Source organism: Scardinius erythrophthalmus (genome assembly GCF_964197995.2).
Source record: "Scardinius erythrophthalmus genome assembly, chromosome: 1".
NCBI classification, from domain to species: domain Eukaryota; kingdom Metazoa; phylum Chordata; class Actinopteri; order Cypriniformes; family Leuciscidae; genus Scardinius; species Scardinius erythrophthalmus.
Window position 1 is genome coordinate 34,323,938 of NC_138221.1, and position 25,612 is coordinate 34,349,549.

Here is a 25,612-nt window from a genome sequence, read left to right on the forward strand (position 1 = left end):
CATGCCTCTTGAAGCCTTGTTTTACAGTGAATTTAGAACAGCTAAGGGGCGTTGTTAGGCACGACGCGGAGAAATGTTGGAGGATTTTGATAAAAGAGAAGAGGAGCTTGAGTTTGTTGCACAGCCCTATTTGTTTAATCAGAATAAGCTAATCTAAAAAAATGAGTTTTAAGACTATTTCGTATGTCTTGGTCTTGAGGTAGGCTAAGGTATTCCAAAGACTCGGAGCAGTAACAACTAAAGCTCTACATCCCATGGTGGTCCAACGTACAGATGGTAGGCCTATAACTAGAGTCGCAGTAGAAGAAGACCTAATAGATAAAAAACCTGCTGACAGAGTAGCCTAGGCTACGATTTCTTTTGTTTCTTTGTTTTTTTTTTTCTTTCTGTTGTGTATTAATCTTATTTATTCTTTTGAATTTCTGAATAAAATAGCTATTTATTCACAGCTGGGAAAGCTGGTTTGCTGGTCTTAGCTGGTTTAGGCTAGTTATAGCTTTTAAAGATGGCCTGACCAACAGAAAAGGGTCCAAAACCAGTAAGACCAGACTTGTTATTTTCTTATTTTCCTGTTACTTTAAAACTTAACTGTATTACTACATTAGGTTGTGTTATGGTATAAACTCAAGCAACGTCATATAACATCCAATTTCTGACACGTGTCCTATGGGGGCACCGTTAAACATCGGAGTCTGAGATAAACGCATCACTGGAGGGAGAGGAGGGGACGTGGGAGAAAGTTTGGAAAGGAGTGAGAGGAGGCAGAAACTGAATGAGAGGGACAGAGCTTGGAGGAGAGGAGGATACTCAGAGAAAAAAAGCCTCTCCATCTTGTGCAACTGCAGACCGGAGCACTTGTCTCTCTCTTTCTCTCTTCGCATATGGCTTTTGGGCTTTCTCAGGCGTAATCTCCTGGTGTTGATAAAGCGCGTGAGTGGAGGTAACGGGTCCTGAACATGAGGCGGCTGAAGGACACTGCGGTCTGCGCGATTGTACCGCTTCTTCTCTCTCTGTGTACCACAACGACGCAAACAGGTAAACTAGCCTGCATAAAAACTTAAAACAATAGTTTTTCTCTTGTGCTTTTAGCCTTTTCATAATACTTTTAAACCTTGGGACATTGCATACTTATCTCCTGTGTGTGCACTTGTTACAGATGCGGAGTCAATAGCATGTTTTAGAAAAGTTGTGCAGAAAGTGTTCGTGTGAATTTGCGCGCATCGCTTAGATTTTTTTTCCCTTAATCATTTTATAACGAGCTTGTGGGGGAAGCTTGAGATAAATGTTGAATATTCATTGTTCCGCCGGTTTGAACTTGTTCATTGAGTTTCAGGATGACTGACAGCCGCTAATGCGCTTTAAATTTCCCAAAAGAAGCATTTCCAACATACTACTCCACTTACTCATAGTTTAGACTGCATATTAATTTTTGCGTGATTTATTCGGTGCTTTGCAGCTGTCTTAAGTATTAAATTACAGAATAGGCTACAGTTAAACAAACAAACAAACAAACAAACAAACGATTACGCTTTCCAATAATATTTCAAATGAAACTTTTTTTTCTTCTTTTTTTTTTTTTTAAATGGAATGTTTGGATTTTTGTGCCAATCAAAAAAAAAAAAAAAAAAAAAAAAAACCTTCATAACCCCGCCCTAATTTTTTTCCCCTAACAATTTTAGAATTCTCACATCAGCACAATCTTTGTGTGTCCAGAAGAAGTACACTGGGGATTCTGATCAGATGTGACATTTCAATAATTTTTTTTTTTTTTTTTTTACTGATTTTGGTTAGCTATATATCAAATTAAACTCACAAACTTGCTGATTCAGATGATACTAGTTCTGTAATTTAACATCCATCACTATGTACAAAGACTTAATTCTACTGTCACCTTAGGAAGGTAGTAGTCATGTGCATGTGACCCATCTAATAGGTCATGGTGTAACAATTCACAACACTGTCCTGTTTTTGCTTTTCCATCCTTTTATGCTCTATTAGGGTAATATCATTAATCAGGTGTAGTTACATATTTGAAATAGTCAAGGAAGGGAATTCTCCAGCAGAGTGTCACGTCATGTTTGAGTTTACTCGTGACCCATGTCGGTTTGCTGTGAAACAGTTTAACGTTGACTTGAGACACAGGTGAATGAGTGCTTACTGACCTACTCCAGTAGATTAAAATTCCTGTTGGGCGGTTGGCCAACTGTGCTATTGTACAAATTTAGTAGGCCTATATATGTCAACACCATAACCACAAACCAGGCTGCGTAAGATGTGGGCAATTGAAAAATGGTTTTGTATTGTGTAGTAACTTATTCTATTATATTGATTTATTAATTATGCAGAAAAAAATATCATCAAATATCATAATTGCAATGTTTTGATGGTCTCTTATGTGTATGACAAGCATAAAAATATTACTTAATACATGCTGCTATTATGTTTGGTGTGGAAAGGTCAGTGGCATGTTTATAGTGATTACATACAGTATAGAGCATATAATCACTGCCTTTTCTAAATGTGGTGCAGTGCATCTAAGTTACTGACACTCACATGTATCTTTAAGTGAGGGGTGGTGCAACCTGTATAGGCATAAACATTAAGCCTGCAAAATAAATACAAAGAAACAAAGAAACATTATGATTATTATCAATATGTTCTTGATCACCTCAAATCATGCTGGAGAACAAGATCGTCAGGTTTTACACAAACTTGTGCAGTTCATGCAGCTTGAGTGCTGCTGGAAGATAGATAAATGGGCAGATTTTTTAATCGCAGTCAGTATCCCTTAAAGGTAGGGTAGGCAATTTTCAGAGAGGCTAGCAATAGTGAGTTAGCTTTGAAAGCATAAGATCCCACCCTCCCTTCAGAGCATCTCCAAAGCCACGCCTCCTTCAAAACACATGAACACACACAGCGGGGAGCAAAACAAAAGCGTCACGACTCGAGAGACGGCGTTAAACTACCTCATGTCTCAAAGCACATTACATTACAATAATAATGAACATAAACAATCTAAAGAGCTCTGACCTGTACCACCTGACTGCTGCAGATTCATTTCGGAGTTGATAGTGTTGCCATTGAAACGCATAAATTCGAGTCACAAACCGCTCCGAGTATTATGTCATGGGTTTCCAAAATCTCTTCCAAATTACAGTAGTTATGGCGTGAACGCAGCATAAGCTGGTTGTTTAGGTTCAGGAGGAACTGTAAAAGGCGGCTGCTGTTTCGGTCGTGGTGCTCTTGACTGTCTAACTCATAGCATGAAACATGCTGATGAAGAGTGATGTCTGTGTGAGCAGGTGCATGGAGGTGTGGAAATACCAGTCCGATCTCATGAAAGTGCATATCTATAGCACAAATTTTATTTCTCATGGCATTTATACGGCAAAATTTCAATTTTTTTTCTATCTATTTTTTTTTCCTTATATCTATTTTTTGCCGTATAAATGGCACAAGAAATAAAATTCGTACTATAGATACACACTTTTATATATATATATATATATATATATATATATATATATATATATATATATATATATATATATATATATATATATCACTAAATATATATATATATATTTAGACTACTTAACATAGTGATTGCTATCAGGATGTGAAGAGACTTTCAACCAGCCAGCATAATGAAAAATGTTTCTGGAACAAATTGCCTTTAAAATTAATATTCCTTATAAATGCTGATCATGTCAGATAAGTCAGACTTCATCTAGGTATGAAAGGCATTTTCAGAGATGTAAGGAGATGCGAGATGCACAGCCGTAGTGGTCTCACTCCTGTCTGGTGCAACAGTGCATCCTGAAATGACGGAGCAGGATGTGGTTAGTTGAGTCAGCTGTCGGGTATTTGCCTGATCACACTGAGAAAGTCTGGTGTGAGTTTCATGTGTTTAACCTTAGGACTTTAGAGCCACAGTTTGTTGTCATGTCTGACATGAGGAACAAAGGCATTTTTTCTGTTTGTGATTCTTCTTTCTCTCTTCCTTGCCATATCCAATCTGTCCCATCTTCTTCAAAGGCCTTGAGTTCTAAGAGGACTATTTCTGATGTTGCATCTTCTCTTTATGGTTATCATGTGTTACCATATGCCTGTTCGTGCCTCCCGCTCTGCCGCCCACGATCCTCACCTTTCACACGGCCTGTTTGGGATCTCCTGCAGTAGAGCAGCCATGCATGTTCCTTTTGATCCCACTGAGCAAACAAATACATGAAACAGTATGGATGAGAATATTTAAAGACAAGAGGCCGATGAGTATGGGAGTTTCCATTCAAAAGAGCCCTTTCTTTCTCTAAACAGACATGCCTCCCTGCTGCTGATGAACTTGGGCCAATGTTGCTGCTGTGCAAAATGTGTCGTCCATCCAATAACAATACAAACATCTGGCTCACAGAAACAGAGCTCCATGTTCTTTTCTATATGGCCATATACTGTATTTTGCATCAAAGGGCTTATGATCCTTTAAGAGGAGTGATGTCCTTATGTACATCATGATACTCATCTCCTCTCCTGCTGTTTTCCACCAAAATTCCCAATTCAGTTTACTTTGTGGCCATATTCATAACTACCTGAGACAACTATTTATAGTCACGCAGCTCCTGTATTCTTGAATGGTGAAAGATTAAATAATTCACTCACGAGATTACAGCAAACAACAACTATCCAATCAATTCCCCATGGACAAAATCAAGTCCCGGCCTACATTTTTTCTTGTTTGAGAAGCCATTTCACTTGGATTTCCAGTTTCATGCTGACTTTACCTGCACTACAGTCACATTTAACTTTGCGATTTCTCCCATTCATATATGTATGAGTGACCTGTCTCTGCTATAATGTCTCAATTTCCTCTCTTTAAAGAGACAATAGTGTTTGATCCGATTCTGAAATTGTGAAATTTCAATTAGATAGGCAAAGATTGTCATTTGCTTATCAAAGATCAGTTAGATAAGCAAAGATTTCAGCACATCTAGGGACACCAAAGGGAGTTTGAAAAGGGATTCTTGTTGAACACTGTTTGTCAAACCTGAAATCACACCATTGGTTGAGTCAAGCCCAAAATATACTTCACGCGCACAGTTGTCCGTATAGCGTTTCAAAGCATACTTCATTTATAGTATACATGCACACAGGCGGTTGTGATGGAATTTTTAGAAACTAACCATAACTAAAAAAAATGTACTTACAGGCCTAACATTTAACAATTGAGAACAAAATGTATCAAGGCTGGTGTGTCGAAATAGTGGAAACTTTGAGACAATGGCTAGTTATCCAAATATAATAGCCCCATGATATACCCCATGGTTTTGACGATTTGGATGATTTTGATATTAAATTTGCTTTGCCAGAAACAGAGGGAGTAGGTGGATGCTGTTTTGCACAAAATTGAACCAATTAAATTAAAGGATGATCATGAGTAATATGTCATGTTATTTTGACTGTGTTATGAATCTCTATCCTATTTAAACTGCTGTATTCTTCTTTGCTGGAAATTCCGAACTTGAGGCCCTCTCCTCGGACAGCATGAAATCTGAGTATATGTAGTGCATTTTTAGTAGTGCATTGCAAAGCATTTTTCTGTTAGTCATGAGTCGTGAGTGATGAATCCATATGACCAAGTTGAACCAGTTACTAAATCTGCGTGGGGAAATCTTTCCACTTCCGATCTTGTGGAAACTGGATTTTGCCCACAAAAATCCGCTAAACAACGCTAAATGGGACCGCACCTTTACTTACAACTGTTCATTATGGAATCCACAGTAACTGCCTAATGGAAAGCTTTGTCTGATGTGCCAGTGTGCTTGCGTATCTTAGACAAGGAGGGTTTGTGTGTTTTAATGTGTAAACTGGGGTGGCAGTGTTCAGTCAGGGATATACTGTAGAGATGCAGGTGTGTCCTTTGTGGTCCCACGTACAGTGGGCCCGGCTGGAAGTCTCGCAGTGAGCAAATATCACAGAACCAACTTTACAGTCAAAGGAATGTGAGACTGATGTGTAATGATGCTCAGCTCCCTGGCACAATAGTGTCATCCACTCAGCAACTCCCAGACTCTAAGTGTGTTGGATACAGTATCCCACTGTGCTCCACAGCGCCGTCTCTAAGCCCACATGCTGTTCCCACTGCCATCAAAAATTCAACTCATAGAAAAATAGAAGATTCAGCAAGGGTTCTTTTATTTTCAGCTGGGGATCTGGTTGCATGTTGAGCAAAATGAAATGGTATTAAACAATCTTGTTCCGTCCAAACTGTGGGTTAAGTGGAGCGTGACTCCAAAAGGGGAAGAGTTCGCTGCTGTGGTGGGGGAGATTCCAGGTTTTTCCTAACAGCATCCAGCCACCAGTCTGAACGACTTCCAAACATTAGCGATAACATGAAACAGACCCGGACTCAAATCTCAATCACGTTTATGCTCCAAGCTCACAAACGTTTTTTGTTGAGCAGTTTGTCCATCTGTTTCTTTTAGCGTTAGTCCATTGGGGAGATATCAGTTGATTATTTCCACGCATTAAACCACCATCCTACGCTAGCTTCTTGGAGAAGTATGAACAAACAAAACAGTATGTTGAAAGACAAACGATGTGAAATAGGACCCAACACCACACAGAAGGAAATTTGAGATTTGAACTGCGTTTTTTTGTTTGTCTAATGTGGAAAGAGTGTTAAAGTGTGTGACCGTGGCTGAGGGGTGGTGGGCTGGGACCGCATTTCTCAAGTGCCTTTGGGGCATGTCTGAGCTGTTTTGTTCCATCTCTCCTCGCTTCAATGCTCCTGCTGTCTATAGGGTTTGGCTCCAGCCTCCAGGCCTCTTGAGGTCAGGGGTCAAGACCAGTAATTCAATTATATCCAACCTCAGAAGGGTGACGAATGTTGTTTGTCACAGATTTAGACACAGAAATCTGTCCGGCTCCGCTTGTATGTAAAATTATAATAGTGTTTCATATCAAGTTAAACTTAGTGGACTGCTGGAGTCATTATCACAGTGTGATAAATATTTCTGTGGTCCTGTGGAATCAATGTGGGAGGATAAACTGACTGACGCAGGCATAATTTGTGGGTGGGATGGGTGGGACGTCCCCACCACTTTATGATTCATCTCGCGGCATGGATGTACCTAATACAAAAGAAGCATCACTAGTTGACTGTCAGAGTATTCGTTTTGTTTGTTTGTTAAATAAGAAGTGCTCTGGCGTTGGAATATGTTGTTCTTGAAATCAAGCTGAGTATTCGTTGCCACTGTTATCAGTGGTGGAAGGCAACTGTGCTCTCTTAGTTGCTTGTGCTTCCTTAACGTCAATGCAGAGACTCTATTTGTTTAAATTAAATCACAAAACAAATTGCACACAAACATGTCCCTACTCTTGAACTGCAATCAGTGATGAACATCTTTAGTTTTAATGAGAAATAAAAATACAAAGGCGGATTAGAACCCAAGACTTCTGATACGCTTAACAAAATCACTACCACCAGACTATTAGGGCACACAAAACTGTATTGCGGGTCTATGTATTTATGCACTGACGTGAAGAATCTTGTGACTGACAATATATTGTGATATAGTAAGGATGAAACTATCACGTTAAACGTGACTTCTATGTTGATAAATTAAACTCAGTGTACTACTGAAATTGATTTCTGGACATCGTAATGATACTTTTTCCTGCAATTGTTATTGTACTCACTGATATACAGTCGGATTGTTTTAGCGACTCCCTCCCTTCCACACACACTCTTGTCCCACCCACCTTTTAAAACAAAGTTACGCCTCTGCTGAATGATGAACACTAAAGGGAGTTCCCTTAAATTATACAGCTAATCATTTAATCAGAACTCCCATCCCAAGTGAACTTCTTTTAGTAAATAAAGATGCAGGACAGTATGAGAACTGCGGAGACAGCAGGAGAACAAGGCTGATGCTCTAAGCATGTTCATGGCGAGTGCAGCCAGTGTAAACCACAATGTGTTATGTTACAGATATTAGCACATCCGGTTCAGTCACAGTTTACTGAGATAGATTGGAATAGTAATCGTATAATGTTCTAAAAATAGTATTTTCAATGTTTGAGTTGGTCTGTTTTGATGTTTTTCTGACCCGGCCCTTTTGGAAACCCCATGCATAAGGGAAGTGGGATGCAATGTGACAACTATCCATTAATGGGATACCCTTGTGAAAACGAAGTGCACTTTAGCATAAATACTTATAATGTAAAGAATATACTTTAATAGAATATACTTAATGTAATATAAATAATATAATGTTTTCAGAAACATGGCAATGAAATGTATTATAGTTTAAATTTAGATTAAATGCAACTGGCTGAACTTTTATTTTTGACCCACTTGAGTAGGACTTAAGTACATCTTTATATGTAATTTCACAATTACTTTTGAAATATGGTTAAAGAATGAGTTGAGATGAGATGAACAAGCATTCATGATAAACTAAAATATATTTTAAAATCATTTCTTTTGAAACTTGTATATCATGTGTTGTAAATGTGTTTGAAATCATACATTTGTAATGATGACGTTGCAATTTAGAACATTTAAAATATATTAACTTTAAAATGAAAATTCATTTTATACATAATTTACTCACCCTCGTGTTATTCCAAACCTGTATGAGTTTCTTTCTTCTGTTGAACACAGAAGAAGATTTTTTGAAGAATGTCGGTAATCAGACAGTTGACGCACCCCGTTGACTTCCATAGTATGTTTTTCCTATATGGACGTCAATTGAGCATTCTTTAAAATGTCTTCTTTTGTTCCACAGAAGATAGAAAGTCATAGAGGATTGGATTGACATGAGTGAATAACTGATGACAAAATTTTTATTTTTGGTGAACTATTCCTTTTAGTGCTAGATACACATATAAATGTGTTTGTGGGGTGAGCAGGTTCAATCATCAAGCATTCAAAGTAATTTGCAGTTGCTGCAGTTTTGTGTTTAACTCGCATAAATCTGAATTCGTTCAGCAGTTATTTGAGGTGATGCTTGAAAGCAGTCTCTACTGTATAAACCCAGCATATGAAGCATATGTGCCAGACGGCCGCACCCAGACAGGTGTAGATGACATGGCTACAGGTAGATCTGTGAGAGCAGCACTTGGCTGAAGCGTACAGGTAGACAGGTAGCACTGCCTTGGGTTTCGCAACCTCTGATGAATGTGATTTGACTCAGGTTTGGTTCTTGGCGGACATTCAGAGCATCATCATGTTACTTCGGGACTGGCTCCGGATATCCAACATGGCGTCCAGCCACCTGCCCCAGGCTCTTTCATGATGATGGGGGAGGAACATTTCTAGACCTCAAGAGATCTCAGTCTATTTTGTAGAAGATTTGTTAACCGGGGTTTATTTTGGGCATGTGAGTTTCATTTCCTATTCCACTACTGATGCCCTTGTAAACACAATGACTTTGTACCCATTTAAGGTTTTTTGTAGACATAATAGTCTGGTTTCCCATGCAATATCTCAAACATTGCTATTCTTACTTCACAGAATATTTTAGTTAGTTTGAGATGGTATTGGTTTAATGTCATAAATGTTGATGCACCATTCAGTTGTATTTCCTTAAGAAGTAACATGACGTTGTGTGTCTGGGATGCTCTGTTTTGAGAGCATTTATGAACACGTTCACAATGAGTTGGTGAGTATCTTGGGAATGTGTTGAAGAATTCTCACTCAGAGGAGGCATTTCTCCTCCTGTTCTCAAACCAATGGGCCACTGTTATTACTGTCATGTGAATTTCTCTGAGGTCAGAGGGCAGATATTTAACAGTGCTGTGATTTAACCATTCCCTGTAGAATTTCATTCTCATCGTTTGGTGGACAAATTATATTGACATGTTGAGCACGTGGTTTAAGTGGGTAAACTGTATATTCTATCATCTAACCCTAAAATCACAGAAAACTTTCTGCATTTTTACATTTTCAAAAAACATCACATTGTATGAATTATAAGCTGTTTTCCTAAAGGGGACAAAACATTTTGTCCCAATGATTTAATATATTGCCATCTATGTGGGGACATTTTGTCTTCAAAATGTAGGGTTTACCATGACCACACACACACACACACACACACACACACACACACACACACACACACACACACACACACACACACACACACACACACACACACACCACTGTTTTAAAAAAAAATCTCTAATATTGATCAAGGCTGTGTTTATTTAATCAAAAATATGGTAAAAAACAGGATTTATACATTTGTGCACATACATTTATACATTTCACAGGGTTTGTCAGGGTCATTTCCTTGTTTTGTTAGACTTCACAATTGACTGGTTTTGGATTAAACTGCTGTCAGAATTATGGTTTTGGAACAGATGTGACTGAGATGTCGAGTCAAGATGTCTGATGCTTGCTAGGCCGAGTCCTGTGATAATTGGGCCTATTTTGACGTAGATTACATGGCTGCTCAGACATATAAACATCAGTGACTTACTGACCTGTTTCTGCATGCGCTTGTGTGTATGTGTCTACAAATGTATGTGTACATGTGTATTTAAAAGAGAGCATAAGAATAGTTTATAGAAAGGAAAAAAACACCAGCCCCTTCAATTGGTTGTATTTTGCCAATCATCCATATCACTCTCAAAAACATTTCACCTCAGACTGGTAAACTTAAACCAGTGAACATTAACAATTGTGGCTGAGTTGGGTGGCGCATTTATGGGTGTTTGGGAGACAATGGGCATTGAGCCGAAAACTGTTTATTTGCAAGGTCTTTGTAATGTAATAAATGGAAGATGAATTGACACAGCACTGTCTGAAAATGAGTACCTGATGTTTTCCATTGTGTTGGTGTTTCTGCACTGCCTTTTTACAAGTCTGTTGCCATGCTTTGAGCAAACCCAGTATAAAGGCATCTGCTAAACAAATAAATAATGCCATAAAATGCAGTACTTTTTTTCAGGCAGGCAGTTGGTTGGCATGGATAAACTCTTCCCACATGTTTAATTAACAGAGGAGAGAAAGGAGGGCCATGGAAACAGGAGGGTAATTTAAATTTAGGGTCCGTGTTGCATCTGACACACATGCCAAGGGTTGTGGTTAGGCAAACCTCAGTAAAATATCAGTGAAACATCAACAGCAGTTATTTATAAATGGCAAAATGTATGTCTCGTAACTTTCCTGTGAATGCGTTTCAATTGATCGTGAACATTGGACAGTGGAAGTCAGGGAGACATTTTTTTGAAAGAGGTGCTGGCAGGTGTCAGCTGTCAGGTGTGTGTTTAACTATCTCAGACTAGACTGTGTCATAACTCTATCCCATAATGACACCCCATCGATATCCAGCTGTGGCCCTTGATTTGAACGTGACTGCATCTTGAAGCTTCCAAGTAGATCAGCGCACTTTGAGCTGGCTGCATATTAGCAAACTAACGGCAGCCAAACTCTCAGCTTGTTGTTCGTTCTTGCTGTGACCCATAGGGGATTTGGCTAAGTGAATAATACAGCTGCAGGGCCATCAGGCTCTAGTCCTTTGCTTCAAATTCCTTGCAGTGTTCCTAACTACCCTTACGAAAAAGAAGTATACTTCAAGTTAATTTTATGAAGTATACTTAAGTAATGTATATTTTTAAGTATACTTTATGTAGTAAGTATACTAATATCAATGTGTACTTGTAGTAAACTCGTAAGTGTCCTATTTCAATACTGCTTGGGAGTAAATTGGCCCACTTTTAGTATATAAAAGTATATGTTTAAGTGTACTATAAGTGTAAGAGTAGTAAACTTTAAGTACACAACTAGGTTTCTCATTTGTAATGCATCTGTACTACAAGTGAACTTATAAGTATACTAGTAGTTTACTATTCTAATACAAGTATTTTTTTAGTTTATGAAAGTACACACTGAAATGTACTCTCAGTAAACTACTAGTAGTTTATACTGCAAGGATACTTTTAAGTTTTCTTTAAGTGAACATAACATTATACTTATAGTTTACTATTATTTTTGCACTTGCAGTATACTACTATGTTCAAATGTTATTTTTTTGTACTTGAAAAATACCTTTAACTGTACTTTAACTAATTTTAAAAAACAACACTTGAATGTCGGTAAGTTTCATAAAGAAAGGCAACATTTTAAACAAAAAAGTTGAGAAAATCACATTTTTGTCAAAGACTTTGAAACTTCGCCTTGATCTGATTCAGAACGATGATCAAAACACAGATGGTGTAGATCGAGTCCAACACCCTCAACGCTTCACAGTCATTTTCTCTTCATGTGTTACGGTTCATTTAATTTGGTAATATTAGGCAGTTTTGATTTACACGCTGTTTAATGTTTGATGATCACGTTATTTTACATTTGAGTGAGCAATTTTCTATCACTTGTTTTAGCTTCTTCTTCTCCTGTGTTTTGATCCGGAGATTCTGTACTGGAAGATGTGTCATATAGCACCCCCTTACCGTATAATAGTGAAAATATGGATATCTGGAAAATTCAGTCAATGGTGGGGAAAAGTAGAATTAGAGTAAATTCCTTTACACTACCAGTGGACTAGCCTACACAAAAATTCAGATACGCAGAATTAGAAACATATCTGTTTTATATCAATATCCTAATCAACATTTTCAAACAATGTAAGCTTCATAAGACTGTATATGAAAAACTATGCAAACAAAGTGTATTTAACAGGCTTTCTTGATCAACAGAGTTAACACAACTACAAGCCAAGTATACTTTGAATACTTAATTTTACTTTAAGTATATATCGATCAAAAGATTGAGTACAAGTACAGGCCAAATATGTACTTGGACTTTTCTCTCAGTATAAGTCAAGTACACTGAAGTGTAATTTTAAGTATATTTCTGAGAAGTACATAAAGTATATTTTAGAGAAGTATATAAAATGTAGACTGGAAGTACACTTTCTTATTTTTAGTCTAAACGAAGTATACTGTACTAATAGAACACTTGAATCAACTACTTTTTCGTAAGGGTAGTATTCTTTCCATACACACGCGCTATATACATAGAGTTGACTTGTATTGTGCTTCACATCTTAAAAAGTGTATTTAAAAAAAACTGTACTTGCAGATAATATAATATTATTGAAATAAAAGGCCACTCTAGAGCACACTTTCTTGACTACTGTGTTTCTTAACACCCTTAAAGTACACTTTTAAAAATACACTTTGTAATAATGTCAAATTAAAAGTTATAGGACCAAATTTACAAACCAGTGCAAACACTCTTTTTGTGTTAAAAAACTACTGTCAGGATTTACTAAAGACACAGTGAAAAATTAGCACTGAAAAAGCGTATTAATATTAGAGGTCGACCGATAGTGGATTTTACCGATACCTATATTTAGGTTTGACCATACATGCCGACTACCGATTATTCAACCGATATTTTTTTTAAATGGATACTGGATTAAAAACAAACATAACACTCCAAGTAAAACAGTGCTGAACTGAAATGTGCTAAATGAAATAAATATATAAATATGAATATATTAAAATGAGAAGTTCTACAGAACAAATTCTAGTGAAAATAATTTAAACATTAAAATATAACAGGTCAAATGTGTGTTTCGGTAACACTTTACAATACGGGTGCACTAATCTGCATTAATTCATGCTTAACTAATGCACAGATAATCATGTGTTAATGTATGACTCATGAAGAACTAAACCATTAATTAATGATTACTGCATCAGCAACTAATAAAGATTCTAAATGATTAATAGATTAAGTAATATATGAATTGTTATTATTTGAATGTGTCATAATGTATTAATTCCTTAATAACTTATTTTATTAACTAAAAGTGTAAATTAATGTGTTAATTACCACAGTTGGTCAAAGTCATGTACTTCAACTTCCAGTTGTCTGCTTTAATTAATCATTAACTAATGATTTGCAAATGTATCATTATGTTATGACTTTACTTGTTGAGACACATGACTATTAACTAATTGTTGAGTAATATGCCATTTTGGTGCCATGTAAACCCATAAATGGCATATTACTTCCATGTGCATGGTTCCCCGCTTGGGCAACCCCCACATGTGTATTTCCATGGTAAGCCTCCACCGAGCACGTGTTTTCATCCCCTGCCACAACCGTTGTACCGCTGGAACAGCCAGAAGTTCAGTTTCGACTCCTCAGCATAACATAATGCGAGATTGCCGCACTGCTTCTTTTATACCCACACGATGGGGTGGAGTTGCGCTATGCAAATTCCGCAGACCCGTGGCATTGTTTTGCCATTGACTCGTTTTGTAAGAACTCGAAGGGGATAGGCTTCTAAGCGAAACCCCCATTTCGTCATTCACTGACATAACGTCTCCATTCCCTCCTCAGGGAAGCACTTTCCACTCCCATCTGCACTTTTTTGGAATTGTGCTCTCACGCTAATTTGCCCTGTTTAGTAAATCTGGCCCTGACTTTTTAAAGTTGCTATATGTAGAATTTAGAAACCCTTGTTATTAGCGACACCTGGCTATTAAGTGAACTGCAGCCAGCAACTTATTGCTCAAGCTCGCTTTTATGTGCACAGCACACGTAACGTGGAAGAGACTGAATGTGATTCAAGGCTTCGATAAACTCACGGCGAAGTTCTTTTTAGTTCTTCGAAAAGTTGGAAATAGCTTTGCAGAGATTTACTTTTAAAATGCACGTAATGTTTTTTTTCTAAGGCACGTTTATAAAAACTACTAAATGTCCTAAATGAACTGAGGCCTAACCCTGGCTTAATCTTAGCCATGTCTGTTAAACCAGGCCAAAGTATACTTCTTTTTCACAAGGGTAGTCTATGGTGGCCTAGAAATGAAACTTTATGTTTTAATTTTCTCTCATTTGTGTACAGCTAATCTGATCGATGTATTACGGGTACTGGAGCTGTCTGAAGACATGGAGGGAGTGTCAGTAGATACTGGTCTGTGCACCGAGAGAAAGGACACATCAGAAACAGACATGGCTTACAGAATAAACAAAAAGATTCAACTCAGCGCCCCAACTAAACAGTTCTTTCCAGGTATGGACTTTTTGAAATGTACTTTCACAAATTCTCAAGCATTTTAGGCCATTGTTTTATTTCCTGAAGTGTAAATTGTGTTTTATGTGGACAATGCTTTGCTGTTTTATTTAATAGATTCTGCTTTCCCTGAGAACTTCTCTCTGATGACCACGGTGAAGGCTAAGAAGAACACTCAGTTCTTCCTACTGTCTTTGTATGATGAGCAGGGAGTCCAACAGCTGGGGCTGGAGATGGGCCGGTCACCTGTATTCCTCTATGAAGACCATAGAGGCCAGCCGGCTCCAGATCTCTACCCCATTTTTAAGAAAATAAATCTGGCTGATGGGAAGTGAGTGCTTTCATGCAGTCTTAGTAGCCTCGGAGTGCCCTGAAGTTTTCTTTCTTTGAAAAACGATGAGCGATTACCCTATTTTACTTCCATAATGTAATGCACTCTATTTCATAGTGATAAATGTTGGACTTTTTTTATACTGAATGTTATAGTGCCAAATTAATGCCTGAATAGCTAATACCAATAATAACAATAATATATGGGCTATTGGTAAACATTATACAGTAGCCCATGCAGCCTTAGTGATGTCAGCAGAAAAAGGAAAATAACTCCATAGAAAGAGAAGGTTATCAAATTGCAGTTAACGATTACAAGATCACATTTCTGTGGAACAGCGGGTATGTGGAAATGTTCACAGTAAAACCGTGAGGATGCATTCATGAATTAAATCATATTCATTAAGCTTCTGCACTCTGTCTTACTTAGATTGAATTTCACACATGCAAATGTGTAAATTAAATGGAGATTGAGTGAATACAAGACATTCAAAGACCTTATTTAACATCTGGTATTAATATTCATCTCAGGTGGTCAGATTATATATAATCTGCCAAGGTAAATTGCAGATTACACTGGATATTAATTGCGTGATCGGTGAGTAAACTGTCATTCTTTTTTTGTCTGTGATGTGTCAGAACGTATTAGTTTTTATTTATATTACAAAATATGTTCATAATTTTTTGTGACTACCTTTGAATATGGTTTGAGTGATGTGATCACAAAATGTTTTGGACTGCATGTAGACCTATATTTAGTGCTGTGTACTTTAATCAGATTAGCTGAGATGGATGTTAATACCAGGTGTAAACAGAGGAAAGTGAACTGGTTTGTTGTCAAATAATGTTGGAATTAATTAAGTCTTCTTCACACTATGCTACGAGTCATGCCTTGCATTCATTAATAAATTATTACTAATAGACATAATTCCAACATATGTTAGTGAAAGAGGGCTCTTTAAAAGTGGCTCTTGCAAACAAAAGAAATGTTTCAGCTTGGCTCTTGATGTGGCGATGGTACCGCAGTGTCAGTGTGCCAATATATAGAGTGCTCTTTCACATTTACACGACCCATTATCCACCTCTAATAGCCATGCTCCTGAAAGATCAGTTAATATCATTTCCCTGGGATAGCACTGTGATAGAGCTCTGCTGTTTTTGACACCGATTAACCCTGCTGTCGTCTCTTCTCAGATGGCATCGGATAGCCTACAGCGTGGAGGGCAAATCTGTTACTCTCTACCTGGACTGTAAGAAGGTGCAGACACTGGAATTAATGCGCGGAGACAACCCTGTGGTCAGCACTGACGGAATTGTTGTTTTCGGGACACGGTTACTAGATGAGGAAGTTTTTGAGGTACGAACCATTAGACATACTGGTTTTTGGAATACAAGGACATGTAAATGTTTTCACATGCACACAAATAGCCAGGTTAGGCAAGTTAAAGGAATAGTTTATGCAAAAATAAATAAAAAATTGTCATCATGTACTCTCCCTCATGTCATTCCAAACTTGTAAGACCTTCGTTCATCTTCGAAACTCAAATTAAGATATTTTAAATTATATCTGTGATATTTCTGAAAATTTTCTGAAGAGACATAATCGCTTTATATGATGAATAGATGGAACTTATTCTTTTATTCAAATTTATTTCAAATGCGTCTCCTCTCCTTTAAAGGAGAACTCCGGTCAATTTTAACATTGAGCTCATTTTTTTGTAAATTTGGAGTGCTGTCAATACAGACAACAACGACAAAAAACGGTGTTGCCTACACCATGTTATCCTCTTTTTAAAATGTGAACCCTGTTGACTTCAATGGGGCAAGTTTTAAACCTGCTTTTAGCCTCTTAACATCCTTGATGTGTCATTACAAGTGCACAGCTAATGTGAGTGAATCCTTCAGAGTGATCACGGGTGAATCTGACTGCAGTAGATGTGAAAGATATTAATAAGTGTAGTAGGACTGCAGTCAGATTCACCCGTGATCACTCTGAAGGAATATATTCATTAATATTCAAATCTACTGACATAAATAAAAAAGTGTAATGAAATAAACACTTAAATTGTATAATTTTTATATTTTATTTCCACAAGTCTGAATTAAGACTAGGAAGCAAAAAAGTATGGTGTCCGAGAGAGCTCAACGCGCTGCAACTGAAGAAAACGCATGCAAATAGAAAAACTAAATATCTCAAGATCTCAGCAGAGGAGGATTAAACAACTCCACGAACAGCATTACAAGCTTCACTTATTATTAACCACTTTGACTTTATTACTGCCATTCGTCTACAGAAGTTCTTATTAGAATTAACAAAGGTTTAGAAGTTGATGATTTGAGTTTAATTTAAGGTCACCATGATGGAGATCAGCGTTTGCTTTAGTTGGGCTCTTGGCCCTTGACTTTTGCAATTAAGATTTTCTTTAGTTGCTATAATTGAGTGTTTATAAAACATATTTGTTATGGCACAAAAGGCAAGGAAAAGTCTGATCGGGTGTTGATGGTGAAGGATTGATGATGTCAATCATCATTTAGTGACTTGATTCACTGATTTCATTCAGAGTCTGATCTCAACAAGGGCAACATATTAGTTTTACTCAAAACTGTGATTCTACAGCATAAGAGCTAGCCATGTTGTGACCATCAGATAATATGAAGGATTTTACAAATAGTTGTGCACAAAAAGTTTCACAGAAAAGGTATTGCATTACTAAGACTCACACAGACATCAAGAATCAGCATATGAATCTCAACAATGGTGACCATTAAAAAATGATTTATGCTGCAATGCATGCTGGGTACTAGCATAATACAAAACTTATCCATGGCTCCCAGCATGCATTGCAGCATAAATCATGTTTTAATGGTCACCATTGTTGAGATTCATATGCTGATTCTTGATTACTGTGTAAGTCAGCATGATACCATAGAGGTTTTTAAAATCTGATTGTCACAACAATGGGCCTTACAGCAGAATCAGTTCTATTATAATGAATAATACAAGTAATACATCACCTGTCTAATTAGAGATTAGGCTCTGGAAAAGATCAGAGAATCAAGTCACTAAATGATGATTTTTATCATCTAAACACAACCACATGCTCATATTTTCTTTTGGCGTATGTGCCGTAACAAATGTGTTTCATAAACACTCAGTTACAGCAGCCAGAGGAAAAACTGGTGTTATAAAGTCAAGGGTCAAGAGCCCAACTAAAGCAAACACTGATCTATATCATGGTGTCTTTAAATGAAACTCAATAAATCATTAGCATCTAACCCTCTGTTCATTCTCAATAACAACTTCTGTAGACGCATGACAAAAGTCAAACTGTTTAGTAATAAGTGAAGCTGGTAAAGCTGTTTGTGTAGTGGTTTAATCCTCCTCTGCTGAGATCTTTAGAGATTTAAACGTCTTTTATCCTGGGTTGATTTCATCTAAGGCTGTGGTTGGAAGTCAGTTGTAGTTCTTTTGTTTCTCTTTCCTTCATTGATTCTGCTTGTTAACAGCAGGTGTTAATCACTAATGCTCAATAATCACTTAATTAATCACTTAATTTCTTGACTGCAATGTATATCTACTTTTAGTAAACTCAACTGAAATAATTGCAGAGTACTCATAACAATTTGTTTTTAATTAAAAGAATTAAGGCAATCGGTGTCCTCAAATGTAATAAGTTAGCTTAACTTATTGAATTTGACTGTGTGTGACATTGTGAGCTAACAGTAACTGCAAGTGCTCTGAGTTCATTTAAAGTTTGTCATTTCACTGTTTTTAACTCAATAAAGTTCAGCTATATAAAGTATTTAAATGCAGTGTAAAGTTTAATCATGTATTAAGAAATATTGTTTTAGTGGACTCGATTTAAATAAGTTCAGAGTACTCATAACTATTGTTTTTATAAACTTAATTGAATTGAGGCAATCAGTGTCCTCAAATGAAATGAGTTAGCTTAACTTGTTGGGTTTTACAGTGTACTTTTAAGGATAATAATGCATCTGAATGAAAAATAATTATGCATCTGAATGTTTTACTTTTATAATGTTTACATTTTTTATTCCAAATGATGATTCATTACATTCTTATTAATGTAATAAGATAATTTTTAATTTAATTTAATAAAATGAAGTTAAAGGCATTACAACAAATACTACAATGATGTAAAATACTTTACAATGTAAATAATATGGATTTATTTGTTTACTGATTTATTTCTTACATTACAGTTTTTTTAATTCAAATATCATTTATACTGGGGCTGAGGTGAAATATGACCCAGAGATGTTCTGGACAAGTTTTGTGAGATTGAACAGCTAAACACAGTAACAGGCTTTCTTGTGCTTATCCACACTCTTTCTTTCTCACTCTTTACTCTATTTTCATATTCCTTCAACCCTCCTCTCATCAACGTCTTTATACATGCTGCAGTGTATGCTCATCATACTCCCCTGTGACTGAAACAAACAGCAAACAAGATATTTCTCTTGAGAGTTGACAGGAACTCTCAGATCAGTATGATTTAAGTTCATTCAAAATTCATATGTTTATTCATCTGCTTTGCTTTAATGGAATAAGCAGTGGCAGTCTGTTTGTTTTGTTTAATTGAATAGTTTGGAATTGAGTGGATCAGAGGCAGTTGTCGGGACTGCTAACACTGGGCTCCTCAGCGAGGAATAAACAGATGCTGTTCAGGCTTGTTTCCACTACTAGAGAATACCTGGAAGTACCACCCTGCTCACCTGTGAATTAGTGCTGTCTGAATGAGCACATATTCACAAATATTTGTATTTTAGATGACCCTTCCCTTTTTGTCCATTTTTGGGGCTATTTCTGAGATAACGTAATGCGTTTAAATGTGTTGTTGAAGAGTTTGTATTTCTGGAGCCATATCATTTTTGGTTTATCCCAGCATCAGCACAACTTAAAATGGTACTTTTTACTTTTTGGTCTAAAAAAGGCCAAATAGGAAAACATCGACACCCATAATGCACTGGGCATATTGTCGTCCAAGGCCACTCCCACCAGTCTGCTGCTGGATACGCTTGACCAGAGTCAAATGCTGCCTTGCTTTAGTAGGAAATATTTCTTAGTAAACTATTTGTCATAATGGTGTCTGCTTGTATTGTTCTCATGTGCAAGAATTCAAAGAGTAAACGTTTAGCGGGAGTAAGTTACTTTCGGTTTCCAGTGAAGGATCCAGTGTGTTGTAGGCAGCGACTAAAGGCTGCAAAGAGGTGACAAAATTAATTGTTCTTCTACTCTGCCTATTTTATAAGATCTCCATTATCTTCACTAACAATTCTGGAGTCTTCATGAGTTTCAACATTTGATAAATATTGAGTATTGCTTTGGTTGCTTAGGTTCATGCAGAAACTGCATGACTCATCTTCTCTTGCTTGTGCTTGATGGTTCTAGCTAGATATAGATTAGAACTGAAGACTCATCACTGCTTTTGGCTGTATCCTCATGCTTATGTCTACTGGACCTCAGTAGAGAGCACAGGGAGTGGTTGCACCCTCAGGACGACAACTAACAGTCTGGCCTGTGAGCCTTTATGTAGGGAATGCTATTGTCAGACTAATGGATATGTAAGGGTCCTCTGTCTGCTGCCACCACAAAAAACTAATGTTTCTTCAAGTCCAGCATAGCACACACCACATGTCCTCTAGCCACCCACGGCAATAACTTTACCCCCTCAAATTCTCCCATGCAATGCCTTTGCCTGTTGTAGCTCTAGTTGTTTTTGACAAAACCCCACCCAAAGAAACACAATTCCCATTCCATTCCATACTTGCCAGAATCCAGCCCAAAACAATGTCTCATTGTTAACAAATCCTGTTAAGAGCAAAGAATCATCTTAAGAGCATCCTTAACCCTTTAAGGTACGCACCATGAAAAAAGCAAAGGAAAAATTATTTCTTTGCATTTTTTATTCAATTATGATAACAATAACAACAATCAATATTTTTTTTTAAATTAGATCCTACAGTATTTTAGATACAGTGCTCTACCAAACGGTTGAGATGTCTGTTCATAGTAAAAGAACAACATTCAGAACAAGTCATATTAAGAGGCCATGAGGCCATGAGTTACTATCTTGAGGCCACGCCCACGAAATACTATCTTGAGGCCACGAGTTACTATCTTGAGGCCACGAGTTACTATCTTGAGGCCACGAGATAGTATCTTGTGGCCACGAGTTAGTATCTTGTGGCCACGAGTTAGTATCTTGAGGCCACGAGTTAGTATCTTGAAGCCACGAGTTAGTATCTTGAGGCCACGAGTTAGTATCTTGAGGCCACGAGTTACTATCTTGAGGCCACGAGTTACTATCTTGAGGCCACAAGATAGTATCTTGAGGCCACGAGTTACTACCTTGAGCCCACGAGTTAGTATCTAGGGGCCACGAGTTAGTATCTTGAGGCCACGAGTTAGTATCTCGAGGCCACGAGTTAGTATCTTGAGGCCACGAGTTAGTATCTTGAGGCCACGAGTTACTATCTTGAGGCCACGAGTTACTATCTTGAGGCCACAAGATAGTATCTTGAGGCCACGAGTTACTACCTTGAGCCCACGAGTTAGTATCTAGAGGCCACGAGTTAGTATCTAGAGGCCACGAGTTAGTATCTTGAGGCCACGAGTTACTATCTTGAGGCCACAAGATAGTATCTTGAGGCCAGGAGTTACTACCTTGAGCCCACGAGTTAGTATCTAGAGGCCACGAGTTAGTATCTTGAGGCCACGAGTTAGTATCTTGAGGCCACGAGTTACTATCTTGAGGCCACGAGTTAGTATCTTGAGGCCACGAGTTAGTATCTTGAGGCCACGAGTTAGTATCTTGAGGCCACCAGTTACTATCTTGAGGCCACGAGTTACTATCTTGAGGCCACAAGATAGTATCTTGAGGCCACGAGTTACTACCTTGAGCCCACGAGTTAGTATCTAGAGGCCACGAGTTAGTATCTTGAGGCCACGAGTTAGTATCTTGAGGGCACGAGTTAGTATCTTGAGGCCACGAGTTGCTATCTTGAGCCCACGAGTTACTATCTTGAGGCCACGAGTTACTATCTTGAGGCCACGAGTTGCTATCTTGAGGCCACGAGATACTATCTTGAGGCCACGAGATACTATCTTGAGGCCACGAGATACTATCTTGAGGCCACGAGATACTATCTTGAGGCCACAAGATACTATCATGAGGCCACTAGTTACTATCTTGAGGCCACGAGATACTATCTTGAGGCCACAAGATACTATCATGAGGCCACTAGTTACTATCTTGAGGCCACGAGTTAGTATCTTGAGGCTACGAGTTAGTATCTTGAGGCAACGAGTTAGTATCTTGAGGCAACGAGTTACTACCTTGAGGCCACGAGATACTACCTTGAGGCCACGAGATACTACCTTGAGCCAACGAGTTACTACCTTGAGCCAACGAGTTACTATCTTGAGCCCACGAGTTACTATCTTGAGGCCACGAGTTGCTATCTTGAGGCCACGAGTTGCTATCTTGAGGCCACGAGATACTATCTTGAGGCCACGAGATACTACCTTGAGCCAACGAGTTACTACCTCGAGCCAACGAGTTACTATCTCGAGCCCACGAGTTGCTATCTCGAGCCCACGAGTTGCTATCTCGAGCCCACGAGTTGCTATCTCGAGGCCACGAGATACTATCTCGAGGCCACGAGATGCTATCTCGAGGCCACGAGATGCTATCTCGAGGCCACGAGTTGCTATCTCGAGGCCACGAGTTGCTATCTCGAGGCCACGAGTTGCTATCTCGAGGCCACGAGTTGCTATCTCGAGGCCACGAGTTGCTATCTCGAGGCCACGAGTTGCTATCTCGAGGCCACGAGTTGCTATCTCGAGGCCACGAGATACTATCTCGAGGCCACGAGATACTATCTCGAGGCCACGAGTTACTATCTCGAGGCCACGAGTTGCTATCTCGAGGCCACGAGATGCTATCTTGAGGCCACGAGTTACTATCTTGAGGCCACGAGTTACTATCTTGAGGCCACGAGTTGCTATCTTGAGGCCACGAGTTTCTATCTTGAGGCCACGAGTTACTACCTTGAGGCCACGAGTTACTACCTTGAGGCCACGAGTTACTACCTTGAGCCCACGAGTTACTATCTTGAGGCCACGAGTTACTACCTTGAGCCCACGAGTTACTACCTTGAGCCCACGAGTTACTATCTTGAGGCCACGAGTTACTATCTTGAGGCCACAAGTTACTATCTTGAGCCCACGAGTTACTATCTTGAGCCCACGAGATACTATCTTGAGGCCACGAGTTACTACCTTGAGCCCACAAGTTACAATCTTGAGGCCACGAGTTACTTTCTTGAGCCCACAAGATAGTATCTTGAGCCCACGAGATAGTATCTTGAGCCCATGAGATACTATATTGATACTATATACTATATTGATCAAATATTTCTCATCAAATATGTAATTTAATAATATTAAATGTATCATTTTACCAACATTAGCTAATTTTACCAACATTAGCTAATTTTACCAACATTAGCTAGCTTCTCTACCCTAAAAGGACTACTCAACCGTTTGGTAGAGCATTTTTTGAAAAAATTATTTGACCCTTATAAGACTTATTTTTGTTTAATTAAGTTACATAATTCTGTTTAACATCTCCTCTGAAACGATAATATGTCAACAAAATAGTTTTACCTTTAAAAGTCCCGCCGATATGCGTCATCAAAGGATGAGTAAATTTTTGCTGTGTCACATGCTGTTTGAAGGAACAATAAAAAGGCATGCTGCTCACAGACACAGCGCCATCTAGTGGATTTTTTTTAGCATTGCACAACTACACCAAACAATAGAGATGACTCATTCAGGTTGAGTTAAGCTTGATGCATTTTTCAATTAAATATAGTGACTTAAAGTGGGGTCTACCAAACGGTTGAGTAGTACCTTAAAGGGTTAACTATATTTGTGTCAAAAACCTGAAAAATGTAGTCTTTTCTGGCAGGGAACATCATGGCACGTCCCAATCCAATGTTTGCGTAATATCCTGTCTATTAAATTGAATCTAGACCATTTTTAAAGGGACTGTCCTTTGCTGCTTGTGATATCCCACAATCTTGTGTATGTGGTTAGTTAAAAATAACATCTGTAACCAGAAAGCAAATTAATAAATTAAACATTTATTAAAAAATTTTTTTCAACCAAATCAGAGATCAGACATCATGATCAATGATATTCTTTCGTTGCCTCTTCCATTATATCATCAGAATAATATATTTTTTTTAAATCTAGCCCAAGGCATACGCAAAAAAAGTGGCGAGGCCTGTTTGAGTTAGCGGTGTTATGATAAGGGGTGTATCATTTTCTAAAACATGTTCAAATGAAACAGAGCGTTACTGACAGACTGGAAAGAGAGGTGCTGCAATAATGTAAATATGTGGAAAAATAATGTTTTTTTTTTTTTAAACATTCCAGCAAGAAAATCTATTCTAGAATACCTCAAAAACAAAATCAAAACGTAAAGGGTTAGTTCACCCTAGTTCATTCTTTCATTAATAACTCACCCTTCATTTAGTTCCAAACCCGTAATACTTTCGTTCATCTTCGGAACACAAGTGAAGATCTTTTTGATGAAATCTGAGAGATTTCTATTCCTCCATTGACAGCTGCTGCACAACTAACTCATTGGTTCTCGCACATCAAGCGAACATGCTTGAGCTTTCGTTTACCACAGCTGATGTTTGAGTAAATGAATATTTATGTGTGAATAAAAGACAAAATTAAATCTGTTCAATGTATAAAGCAATTGAGTCTCTTCAGAAAATTTGGACTAAACCACTCAATTAATATGGATTAGTTTTACGAGCTTTTTATGAACATTTTTAAGTGTCAAAGTTGTAGTTGCATAGACTGTCAACAGAGGGATTGAAATCTCTCAGATTTGATCACAAATTTCATCATTTGTGTTTCGAAGAATCTTACGGGTTTGGAACGACATGAGGGTGAGTAATTAATGTCAGAATTTTCATTTTTGGCTGAACTAACCCTTTAAACGTGCATAGTATAGCTTTGCTAAGTTAAGTTTTTCCAATGTGTTGATTCAGGTTCTATACCAGGAAAACCCCTTTAGTCATCATTAGATCTACATGTTAACCCTAAAGCTAACCAGATGTGATGATGACTTAGAAGCTGGTCTGAAGCCAGTTTCCATAAAAAATGTACAAGTCATTGACTGACTGACTGGGCAGCAAAGCCAGAC

General features: G+C 37.9%; 1 protein-coding gene across 1 annotated transcript in view; it reads left to right on the top strand.

Annotated features, from left to right (window-relative positions):
- Positions 1 to 731: 731 nt before the first annotated feature.
- col5a3a (collagen, type V, alpha 3a) overlaps positions 732 to 25,612 on the top strand; it is a 64,466-nt gene continuing 39,585 nt past the window's right edge. The window contains exons 1-4 of the mRNA XM_081370765.1: positions 732 to 1,035; positions 14,865 to 15,032; positions 15,150 to 15,363; positions 16,557 to 16,719. Of these exons, the coding sequence (XP_081226891.1) occupies positions 957 to 1,035; positions 14,865 to 15,032; positions 15,150 to 15,363; positions 16,557 to 16,719 (624 nt within the window). The 5' untranslated portion in view covers positions 732 to 956. The remainder of the gene's footprint in view (positions 1,036 to 14,864; positions 15,033 to 15,149; positions 15,364 to 16,556; positions 16,720 to 25,612) is intronic.